A 12,315-nucleotide genomic window follows, 5' to 3' on the forward strand; every position below is an offset into this window, starting at 1 on the left:
TCCTGCTGTTTGGCAGCTCATTAGATACGGAAAGCTGCTCGGGTTCAGCTGTTTGCCAGGCAAATGGAATATTGCTCTGAGAATAATTGCACTGAACATTGGCTGTTTTTAGCAACGAGGCGACTTGTGTTGAATTTGAAGAGCACTCAAATCCACCACTTCATTTCTTTTGGTTGAAATGCCAGAGCAATGGAAAAGGATAATATTTTATGCATAGATAAAGAACTGCTCAATAGTGATCTCATTAGCATGAAAGTCTCTTTTAAAAGGTAGACGTAGTCTATGTGTGTGAGAGTGTCTGCATGCACATGTGTGTGTAGATGTCTAAGTTAGTGAAGAAACAATACAATATGGTGAAACTGTCAACCACACAGTCTTGTTCTGCTTGGCAAAATATTTATTTGAGCAAGGTCAAGCCTGCAGGTATGCAATGTAATGTCAAAGAAAAGTGGATAGTGAACAAGCAGCCTCTAGCCAGCACCCTTTTTAACTCGCTGCACAAACCCATCTGCAAGCCATTCCGCAAGCTGTGAATTTTGGTATCCCACAACGTATTTCTCTGAACCTGGCTATCATTTAGCCTCCTAAAGCCCCCTAAGGTTTTCACTGAAGAGACTTACCAGCAGGAGAACTTATAGATGGGCCATTCGTAAACAACTTGCTCTTTTTGAAAGGCGATTTACGCAAATTGACTCACAACCGGGAATGAACGTGAATTAATGATTCCTTATTTAATTTTTTTTTTTACTTTTATCTACCCCAAACAACCACAATGTTGATAAGTGAACCTGTTCTCCAGAATGCCTCTTTGTTCTTAGATGAAAAACATGTCATGTCTTGTGCGTATTAGTTCCTCTCTAGTGTGTTATAGTCGTCAGTCTTCTTGAGAGCAAGGTATGAAATGCATTTGCAAGTACTCACTGACTGACTGACTCATAGTTCTAAGTTTATTTATAATTCTCATCTTCATTGTTTGACTCATACCCATGATCTCCGGGTACTTTATCAGCAGAACTGCTGGCCCCAAAACATTTTGTTGTTATCAGCCATTTTGTCTGCCTTTTGACACAAACAAGATATCTGTTTACCACACACTAAACCTTGTTTTGTCTTATTTGAAGGTTGTTTGGTCTTTTTTTGTTGTCATGCTTTTATGTGCAGAGCGCTGACTGCTAAAGACAACAAGGCTCATATTAATTAAATGTTAAGAAGAGAGATTTGTCTTCACAGGCTATACACAAGACAGAGAAAGCTGATGATTACCTGCTTCTCCTACAAACACCTCCACTGGCGTGCTAGCAGGACTCTCGCCAATGATGTTGTAGGCCGTCATCACGATTTCGTAGCGTTGGTATTTCTGCAGCTCTGTGAGATATGGCATGGGGATAAAAGACAAAATCAGAACGGAACAAGACAGAATGGTCCTCGGATAAGTTTCCCATTATAGATGTTATGCGGGATGTAAGGCACTACAGTACTTTTCTAATACTTTCAAGTTTTATTTAAATAGGCAAAAATTATGTTGATGCTGTAATTATGATGATGCTGTAAGGCAACTTAAGGCAACTCAGTGTGAATTTTTTCATTCCCAAACAAACACTATTTTCAGGATCTTTAGCATGTAAAAGGTTTATATATATATAGTATCTCTTTATATATAGAAACTAGACAGTTCCTTGTAAGTAAAGATGACAAGATTTGCCTTGGCCTCTGGATGCAGAGAGTATCACTGACTTGGCTTTTTGTCAGAATGAGTAGGAATACGTCATTTGGACGTTAAAATCACATGACCTAATTCAGGCAGAAGCGTGAATAAAACTTACGGGTGAGTTCGAATTCCGTCAGTGAAGGATTGCTCACAGTCTTCACAGTACTTTTGGCTTGACAGGTTGAGAGAATGAAACAAAAATAAATGAGGAATATAGTGCTAAAAGATCAGACAAGATGGAAATATAAATCAAAGAGTTATTTCATCATGGCTGCAATTTTTGCTTTTTGACCCGAGTTTCCCCATCAGATTTCTTCACAGGATCGATGAAATCCCACAACACTTACATCTACACAGACATGAAGCAAGCCCCAAAGGCAAAACCAAAGAGACTGAGTGATTAATGATTCAGTAGTCAATATAGTGTGCCGCATCAACTTGGTTGAACTAAACCACTAATAAGACGTCTAGAACATATTGCTTCTATGGCTGGGATTTAAATTTTTAAAGAAGATGGTTAAATTTAGGGCTGTGCTTCCTGTATGGGCGGCATGTTGGTCCAGTGGGTAGTGTTGCTCCCTTACAGCTCCAGAGTCCGCAGTTCGATCTCGAGCTCAGTTACAATCTGTGTGAAGTTTCGCATGTTCTCCCCATGTCCGTGTGGATTTCCTCCTGGTTCACTGGCTTCCTTCAAAAACGTCTACTCTAAACTGCACCTAGGTGTGAATGTATATGTGTGTGTGTGTGTGTGTGTGTGTGTGTGGTGTCCATTTAGGATGTATTCCAACCTCATGCCCAGTGTTCCTGGTACAAGCTCACAATCCACTGGGATACTGACCAGGATAAAGCAGTTACTGAAGAAGAATGAATGAATGAAAATTTGTGTTTCATCCCCATATCATGAGTCTGGCACACACCTATATTATAGCACTTCAACACCGCTTTAAGTAGAATGCTCCTGAAAGTCACAAAAGGTCTTATCTGATTTTTTCCAGTACCTACTGACTTCTGAACATGAGCTGTTAAGATTGAGCAAACAGGGCAGAGGTGTGGAAATTTGCTCATGGATCATTGCATGAGAGCTTGAATGATGCAGAGAGTTAGCAGCACTTAGTAGGGAGAGAAAAAGAGCATGAAGATGACAAGACAAGAGAGAGACAGAGAGGTAAAAAAAGTAAAGAAAGATGAGAATAGTGGACAGGATGGTCAAGGAAGAAGAGAAGGAAGAAATCTGAAGAAAAAAAACAGAATACACTTCAGTTTTCCTCTAACTGGTGAAAAGAGGAGAAGCGTGTTAAATGCGCGTTCGTGCTTGGCTGCTCCAGACTTGTGCATTTAAATGCTGTCAACACTGCTGAGTCCAATTTGGCAATGGAGATTTAAATGCTGTATTGAACGTACAGTGAAGAGTGCGATGGCATTCTCAGTGCCAACAGCTTTGAACTCGTACTCATGATTCTGCCTCTCACGTGGCCCAGGGACCTAATGAGTTCATTTTCGCTGAGAAAATGACTCTCCGGCCTTCAGGAACATGGGTAAGGAAAATGTTCAATTAATTTTACTACCTTTTGACCACAGGCTTCAGTGTATTAAAACATTTTTAATCTCTGTGTGGATTAACTGATCTGTTCTTTGAAAATGTAATGCTTTAACAGATTAAAAATAAAAATTTTATCTTTTATTAGTATAATATAACTTGAAGTTATAAGGTCCATTCTATTATATTTTTGTTCTAAGTTAATGTTATAAATATTCATTAATTAACTGATTCATTAAATCAACTTAACCGGTATTAACCAGTTTGTCTGGGTCATGGTGGATCAGGAGCTTGTTTTGGGAGCACTGGGTGTGAGGTGGGAATACACCCTTGAATGCAGGGCACTGTACACACACATGAGCACACACACGCACACACATACACACACCTAGGGGCAATTTAGTGTAGCCAATCCACCGATCAGCATGTTTTTAGGAGGTGGGAAGAAACCGAAGAACCCGGAGAAACCCAATGTGGACATGAGGGGAAGAACATTAAAAACACAGATAGTAAATCAGGATCAAACGAAGGATCTTGGAGCTGTGAGACAGCCACAATACACTCTGCACCACGGTGTGGCCCTGTTATAAATTAAGCATCATTAAATATGTGAAAATTTTTACACCAAAAGTTGAAATAATGTAACTTTTGTGATCTTGAGGGTCAAAGCTTGTCTTAATATCTTACAATAATCTTAAAATCACAGAACTGTCAGATAGAATCTTATGATCTCAATGTTTCCTGATATTAAGAACTTCCTTTGAAACTTGTTTTAGCCTCAGAGGTCAGTGTGTGTGTATGTAGCACATTAGATGTCTGGCCACTACCTGTCAGGTCTGCCCGTGCTGAAGTGCTGTTGATGGTCTTCTTGGCCTCCTGCGGCGTGCTGTCATACTGAAGTTCGCGGTAATACAGCCGGTAGCCCACCAGCACTCCGTTCACGCTCTCCTCCTTTGGTGGCTGCAACAGTGTAGATTAAATTAAAGGTCACATTCCCCTCGCTGACCTTGTGCTCCCTATTAAAGACCTGGTCCGTGGGAGGGGGAAAAAGAAGACAGACAGGCGGGTGGGAGGGTCTCTGCTGCGTGCTGTCTGTGCGGCAGCCACTCCGTGAAGCAGATGGCAGAAATTTTATTTCTGGGCTGGTGACTCATTAACAAAAGCTCTGCGCTGAAAGTAATCAAGCGGGCGACGCCCCCGATACAGCAGCCAGTCAGACAGACCAGCCTGCCCTCATAAGTCAGCAGAGAAAGGTTTCGGCTGCTAATTAATATCCCTTTGGAGTGTGCGTGGGTATTAATTATCCCGGTCCTGCCTGAGTCCTCGTGAAAATGTGTTATCAATACTTCATGTGGCTGAGATATGCAAAGCTGCGGGACGAATACCAAGCGAGCCATGACAAGCCCCTCGGCACGTCCTGCTGAAGAGGACTGTTCGTCAATGAAAACCAGATAATTAAACAGATAATGGCTGTAATGCGTGGATTTAACGGACCATTATCTCCACCAAGCCAGCCCATCTCCTCAGACTGGAATGGTCTGCTTGAAATGCTGCAAGTAAACATGCATCTGTGCACACTTGATAGTTCCTGACGCTCATTAGAAGGGATGATGAAGGGAAAAAAAAAAGTGCAATCATACCTGCCACTGCACCAGAACTGAGGTAGTGGTGGAGGGCTTCACCGACTGAATAACAGGAGCCTCAGCCGGAACTGCCAGGAAATAAAAAGAAACAGGATCTATGAATATACAAAACATGCAATATTTGAGATGGCAGACGTTTTTCTGCGATCTGAAATAGCCTAACGCAGGGGTTCTCTAATTTTATGCAAACAAAGGTTACACTTAATAGTTTCTGAAGACCAAGATCAGTTGATTAAACATGTGGAAATTCTGTAAAGGGCCAGTGTGGCTGCAAGTGTGACCCCTATTTAGCTGCAATGAAAATGTGCAGCCACACTGGTCCTTTGTAGATAAGACTGAAGTTCCCTGGTCTAATATGACAAATGTTAGCAAACATTACCAGCCTTATAGCTAAATAAACAAGCCCATTTGTCACAGGTAGACATAAGTTGCATTTCACGTTTGGACTACTAATCTGCATGGTCGTATCCATAATAGTTCATTTCATCAGTAGTCAAAACTTTGATAATATGCCATAACAACCAATATTATGTTTATGGCATTAGGCAGATGCCCTAATCCAGCTGTATAAATTTATCTCATTTATACAGCTGAGCAGTTGAGGGTTAAGGGCTTTGCTCAAAGGGCTTGCTCAGCAGTGGAAGCACAGGGATTTGAACTCATGACCTTCAGATCAGATGGCCAAGCTCTTAACTTCTGAGCTATTTTTATCACTAACATTAGCTAATTATAAAATTAGCTCGTTTCACATGGGTGGGATTTCAGTCCAGTGAGCCGTGTCTATAAAACACACTTTCATTTAATTCTAAAATTGTTCTTAAGAAAAGTTCTCAGTATTTGCTTTGTATGGTTTGGTTTGTGTACAGTTGAATACCTGCATGTGCGACAGAGTAATTTATAAACCAAACATTTTTGTGGAATTGACCGCATGTGAACCAGTTTCTCTGCTCTGCCCACCATTTCACTAATTTGCATAACAGCATTTCCAGCAACAGATGCTCACACAGATAAAAAAATGACTCAAAAGGCAACAAAGAAGAGAGATTTCAGTGAGTACAAAATTGATGTGTACTTTTAGTCAGAAACCACAAGGTACAGATACAGGTACAACACAATTACAGAAAACCAGCATGGTCTTGACAGATACACTATACTGCCAAAAGTACAGTATGTGGACACCTGACCATCACACCCTTATGTACCCCTTCCAAAACCACTGGCATTAACACGGAGTTGGTCAGCCTTTTACTGTTATAATAAGCTCCATTCTTCTGGGAGGGCTTTCCACTAGATTTTGGAGAGTGGCTGTGGGGATTTGTGATCATTCAGCTACAAGAGCATTAGTGAGATCAGGTACTGATGTTAGGTGAGGAGGTCTGGGGTGCAGTCAGTGTTCCAGTTCATCCCAAAGGTGTTCAGTGGGGTTGAGGTCAGGGCTCTGTGCAGGACACTCGAGTTCTTCCACTCCAACCTTCTCACACCATGTCTTCATGGAGGTCACTTTGTGCACATGCTGGAACATGTCATGCTGGAACATGTTTGAGTTCCACTGAAGGGAAATTGTAATGCTACAGACAAAGAAATCCTATACAATTCTGTGTTTCCAAATTTGTGGTAACAGTTTAGTGAAGGCCGCAATATGGGTGTGATGGTTAGTTGCCCATATACTTTTGACCATACAGTGTACATTATCTTTATAGTGTATAGTATAGTTAGTGTCTCTCTGTATAGTGTCTCTCCTCATTGCTCATTTTCGGGTCCTCCAGAAGGGCTAACGCAGCCATAATTTACCTTTAGTAAAGTGTCTGGGTCTTGACCAACCTAACCTGTCCTTATTAAACAACAAATTAAGTGCACTGGACCAGTTAGCAGAAAGTTGACCTGGGTATTTACCATTTCTATATTTTCCAAAAAAAAAAATTAAAGCAAACTTTATTTAAATTATTTATAGGTTTTGCATAACCTATCATTTGTTGTCATGGCAACAGTAGCATTACACCTACTACTTAAATAAAAGTCATTACAGTTCACAGTTCTACCGAATAGCTGTAATTATTGCAGCACACTGCCACGGCCACTTGGAAAAGTTATTACGATAGATTGGAAACCTGCATTATTTTGCACACATTTTCATGTCAAATTCTTGTTTTATAAATCATTACTTAGAGGTGAATTTTTACATATGACCAGTTTTAGATCAAATTTGTGTATGTGAATGTTTCATAAATCAGGCCCCAGGAGTGTAGCAGGTGGGAGCGTGGTTTAACGAGAATCTGCAGCATTGTTATATTAATGAGCTGTTTGTGTTTCTCTGTTGAACAGTGAGCTGAAGATATGTTTGAGTCAACGGAGAGCACTGAGTGAGCCGAAAAGCTGCCGAATTTTCTGTTCGATTACATGCGTTTTTGTTTTTCCTTTTTCCTAATTCCTACTTTGCTTCAGAGCAAAATATATAAGCTGGTTTCTTGAGTATCGTGCCAGTGCAATTGCTTCAAGGAGTTTTGATTTGCTCATAATTAGAAGGACAATAAGAATCACATTAAAAATCACATTAAAAAATCATATTATTGTGGTCAGAAGTACTGTAAATGTGTATTCCAAATTAGATTGGAACAAACTGAATGTAGCATTGGTCAGGTGAAAGGTAGTTAGCCAGCAACATAGAGATTTTGCAGTGAATTTTGTTTGCTTTTTATATAAGTGGAACATCTATTTATTATTCAGAAAGTATTCAGCACAGACAACTGCAACAAGATGGAGATTTTATACAAAGAAAGAAGACAGGCCACCTTTGTTGTTCCATGTCCAGGTCTTCTCCTACCCTGACGTGCTTTCATGCTGATGATGTTCTTTTGACAAATTTCAGGCATCAAATAGGGAAAAAAAATTGCGCAGAATACGTTTTGACTGGTCAAACTGAGTCACACGCCCAGATTTGAACATACAATTTTGGCTTGGATCTGAGTGAAAAATGTTGGATTTCATGGGGGATTTTTTGCGGTTCAGATTACAAATGTCCCTTTAATTGGAACTGAGTCGCCTGTCAAAACAAATCCATAATAGCTGTATTTACTACGTAGCACCTTTTTTGTACATTTACAACGCAGCTCAAAGTGCTTTACAAAAAGCTGACAAAAAGGAATAATAGACTTTAGTCGATTTCCATAGCACAGCATGCTTCTAGACTATGAGAAAGATAAGAGAGGCTTGTTCTGCTCTTCTCCAGTTCTTTTATTGGAATCAATACTGTATCAGGTAGTGCCAGAGGGCACACGAGCGACATCTCCATCTATACTCACCATCTTGTAAAGTCGTAATTGCATCGGTCTCTCGGCTATACTTGCTGTCACCGATGTCATTAGTCGCCATCATTCTCAGCTTGTATGAAGTGTAGGGCTTCAGCCTGGGGGATTGTGCAACTCTTGAGTTATCTCACATTGGACACAGACCTATACCACTGTCAACAATGCAGCACATCTCTTACACAATACATTGAAATCTAAGGCCACTGAAGGCAACTACTTCACAACTGAAGTGCCTGGAATAAACAGGTGACAAACCTCATTATCTGTGCAATTATGCACAGCCACAAAAAAAAAAAAGAAAAAAAAAATACAAAAAAAATCACATCCAAGGAAATTCTGTAATCAAAATTCTTTTCAAAATCTGTTCATTTGTCTTAGCTTAGTAAACTCAACTTTCTTTTCCTTTCTGAATTAGTTCAAATCAAAGATATAATCAGGATGTTGTACAGACTCCTATTTAAACAGGTTCACATAAGTATGAAACAAATCTACTTGCAGAAGTATTGTTACGAAGTGACTATGTATGAGGTTTCTGCTTAGCTGGACAGGAAATGTAACTCAAAAAGCCTCACAGTGTGCAACTCCTCCAGGGCTCCAAACAAGCCAAGCCACAAATCAGACCTAAATAATCTATTCAACTCTTTAGAAGGCGATAAAGAGATGATGGGTTAGAAAGTCCTAAACAGAGGGAGGGGAGTCATCATAATCAAGATGAGATGGGCCTCTGAATGCATATAAAATGCCACTTGACTGGCCATATAATCACAGCAGCGGCTCAAGCGTAATTCAAATGCAGGGCTGGTGTACCAGCGGTCTAACAATGGAGAGTGGTCTCTGCTTTCCAAACGGGGCTTGAGCATCATAAATCGCTAAAAGAGGTAAAAGAAAAGGCCTGCTAAGCTTTTAATAACACTCCAGGCGTATAACTCTCACTGCACGCTGTCAGCCTGGCAAGGCCAAGCATTGAGACAGAAACATGAAGGAAATGTTTATGAAGTTTAGAGTGATAAAACTGCCTTCGATGGAATTTGTGCTGGATCTCTGGGTACACACAAAACTGTGTGAAAGAGTGGAGGGGAAGAGAGAAAGAGAGAGAGAGAGATATAGAGAAGGAGAGGGAAAGAAAATCTTACCGGTCCACCACATAGGAGGTGCTGTTGTGGCTAATGGAGGATGAGTGTGTGATCCAGTCTCCATCGGGCAGTTGGCGTAGCTGCAATGTGAAATAGCGAACAGGTGAAGACCCATCTCCCCCTGGCACCCAGTCCAACTTGAGCTGGCGTGACTGAACCTGGTCCTGGGGCACACTGAGCTGCAGTGGAGGCTGGGGCCGCTCTGAGAGAGAGGGACAGCGAGAGAGAGAGATGAGCAGGAGTGCAGAGAGGTCAGACCCATCTCGCTGACTAGTCTTAATCACACCGCATCAGTCAGTGGCTTGCCCGTGGAGCACTACAATGCACCGGCCCCATCAATTTTAATGCTCTGAATCAATGCACACAGGCATAATTGTTTATTTAAAGGTGGGCAATATCGATCACTATTAAAGATGCAGATCATGCAAAAGAAAAAGCATCATTCGGACCCTGCATCACTGATCACATCGCCTTCCCCTGATATTTCTTTAAACAGGTCTGATCTATAAGAGGCTGAAATGACTTTCCACTTTTCTTTAAAAAGCTGTCTGAGAAATTAAGAAAGAAACCATTGCATTACAGCAGAACCAAGACTTTCTCCATCTAGATTACATTTAGCCATTAATCTGATTAAAAAAGCTGCAAGGTCTTCAAAAGATTAACTCAAACATTGCCCTATTTGGCAAAAGAGAACAAATTAACTTGGCTCAAAGGCTAGTATTTCTAAGGGTGATGTGAGCACTGTGACCCTGTCAAGGGCAGAAAATAAAGCAGCCTCTAAAGATTGATGGCCACTATATACTGTGTGTGTGTGTGTGTGTGTGTGTGTGTGAGAGAGAGAGAGAGAGAGAGAACGAAAGGGCAAGAGAGAGCGGGTCAAAGAGAAGGAGAATCACCTCTGATCTCTGTAGTGATGACCACAGCTTGTGCGGCTGTACCCCAGCCCTGCTGGGTCTTGGCCGAAATGCGGAAGATATAAGCAGACTCGGGAAGCAAGCCGCTGGCAGTGAACTGTGTGGTATCTGCGCCCACCTCCACTGTGGTGAACTTATTTGGATCTCCAGAATCCAGCCGGTATGCTACCTGATACCCTAAAAAGCAGGTAGCATGAGGATATGAATGTTTTATCTGAAACACTTATAAATGAATAAATGTTGCTGTGTCTACATCAAACAACTGAAAAAAAAAAGCCTAAAACAATTAAACAGATGCTCAAAACAACTCAATCAAAAACTCAGAAAAGACAAAGAACAAAAGCAGAGGAAATTAAAAAAAGCACAACAAAAAAAAAACCCAAAAAAATAATTTCCTCATCAAACCCACACGACTGTTTGAAAGTAAGACCTGCTTTCAGAAACATCCACAACGGTAAGACATTTTGGATGATGAATGACTTTCAAAAGGTTCTCGCTGTATTGGAAAATCTGCTCTGCTATCACTAACTTCAAATGAACCAGCCGTTCCCTTTGTCAGCTTTTTATAATCGGTATCTAAAAAACCAAAAAAAACTCACAGTTCACAGTCAGCACAAACGCTGTAGTGTTGTACAAAATGTTAGCTTATTACTTTGCTCATACTGTGCTCTAATGCAATCTAATAATATTTAAATGAGAGTGTTTTCTGGCTTGTGTGATTGCTAAATGGAGGGTTTGAACAGTCTTTGTTTTCCAGCTGAGAGGTGCAGAAGGAAGGCATGGCTGGTCACATTATTCTTCAATCTTCCATCTGTGTAGCGTCAGGAGGAGCGACAAGTGTGGCAAACAAATGCTAACATTACTGGGAAACTCTGCAGATCAGAACGCGTGGGCTGAGTCTGGCTGAGTCAGAGATGAAACATTACATCGATCATGCCGTGTGTTTGTTCGGTGCTTTGCCCCTTTGGCTGTACAGTAATAAGGTAGGCCATCTCACATTGTGGAGCATGCAGTACTCTTGGACTGGTATTTCATCCTAATGTCCACTCCAGGCATGAGGGGCTGTGAAAAATTACATCCATCTCCTCGCTATATGCATACACACTGATGCGTACATGCCCTCAATATGTTTGTGCCAAGCTCTGTTTTCCAAGACGTGGTTTTGCATCCAAACAGACTGAGCTGAGTTTTGCTTTGCATGAGGACAAATTCAGCACAGTAAAAAGGCCTGTGTGATAGTTTGGGTCGCTGCACTCCACTTGCTACGCTCTGTCAAACCTCCGCCAGAAATCATTGGACAGTGATTTCTGAGCCTAACATGTTTTGTTCCTATTGCATTGGCTCTGCAAAGGTCACAGCAGCTCTGTGCTACTCCACTACTCCCCTCTGATCCCTAGCGCTTCCATAAAAGCCATGACACAACCTCATCAACACCATGGAAGTTCACTTCCTGTGTACTCTGTTCATATGAACACCCGTGGCAAATTACAGGCCGAGCGCAAAATGAGATCTCGCCAAAGAAGTCCGGTTTCTTCTACCCACTGTACACTGTCTGAAGTAAGCTTCTGTAAGACAGAATCAAGAGCACAGAGAAATAAAATGAGTCCCATGAGTAGCACTGTGTTTTAAGAAGGGTAGAGAGGTAATTAACAAGGGTTCACAGCGAAGGAATTGTCCACTTCTACATTTGCTCAGCTCAGAGGCTTAATGTGAGCTCGCATGAAACCTAGAGTTAAGGTTTCTCAGGTCAGGGAGTGCTCAGCTGAGAGTAGGGCTGTGGAGAGAGCAAGCTAGGGACAGATTTAAGCAGGATTATTCTCGCTGCTGCAAATTCAAAAAGCAAACTCCCAGCAATGCGTGCTTGCGATGATTTTTTTTAGCCCGGTGGATTTTTCATAGAGCACGTCTTTTGACGCTTGTCTGAAACTGGATTACATATAAGACTGGCTATGAATAAAACAAACCCACATGACTTAAAGCAATGTCAGCGGTTTGAAGAAAAACAAAACACAACAACAATAAAAAAAACTCAAGACTCATATACGGGCCAGTCACATTTTTTCCACCGTGCTTGT

The 12,315-nt window shown here is 41.2% G+C and overlaps 1 protein-coding gene across 4 annotated transcripts in view; it reads right to left on the reverse strand.

Annotated features, from left to right (window-relative positions):
- Positions 1–12,315, reverse strand: part of sdk1a (sidekick cell adhesion molecule 1a) — a 227,557-nt gene that overhangs the window by 16,340 nt on the left and 198,902 nt on the right. For all 4 annotated transcript variants that reach the window (XM_026929549.3, XM_053228272.1, XM_053228271.1 and 1 more), the window contains 7 exons: positions 10,223–10,417; positions 9,327–9,528; positions 8,188–8,291; positions 4,886–4,956; positions 4,073–4,205; positions 1,824–1,880; positions 1,264–1,365 (listed from right to left, as the gene is read on the reverse strand). In XM_026929549.3, coding sequence (XP_026785350.3) covers positions 1,264–1,365; positions 1,824–1,880; positions 4,073–4,205; positions 4,886–4,956; positions 8,188–8,291; positions 9,327–9,528; positions 10,223–10,417 — 864 coding nt within the window. The remainder of the gene's footprint in view (positions 1–1,263; positions 1,366–1,823; positions 1,881–4,072; positions 4,206–4,885; positions 4,957–8,187; positions 8,292–9,326; positions 9,529–10,222; positions 10,418–12,315) is intronic.

The sequence above is a fragment of the Pangasianodon hypophthalmus genome, chromosome 23 (assembly GCF_027358585.1).
Source record: "Pangasianodon hypophthalmus isolate fPanHyp1 chromosome 23, fPanHyp1.pri, whole genome shotgun sequence".
NCBI classification, from domain to species: domain Eukaryota; kingdom Metazoa; phylum Chordata; class Actinopteri; order Siluriformes; family Pangasiidae; genus Pangasianodon; species Pangasianodon hypophthalmus.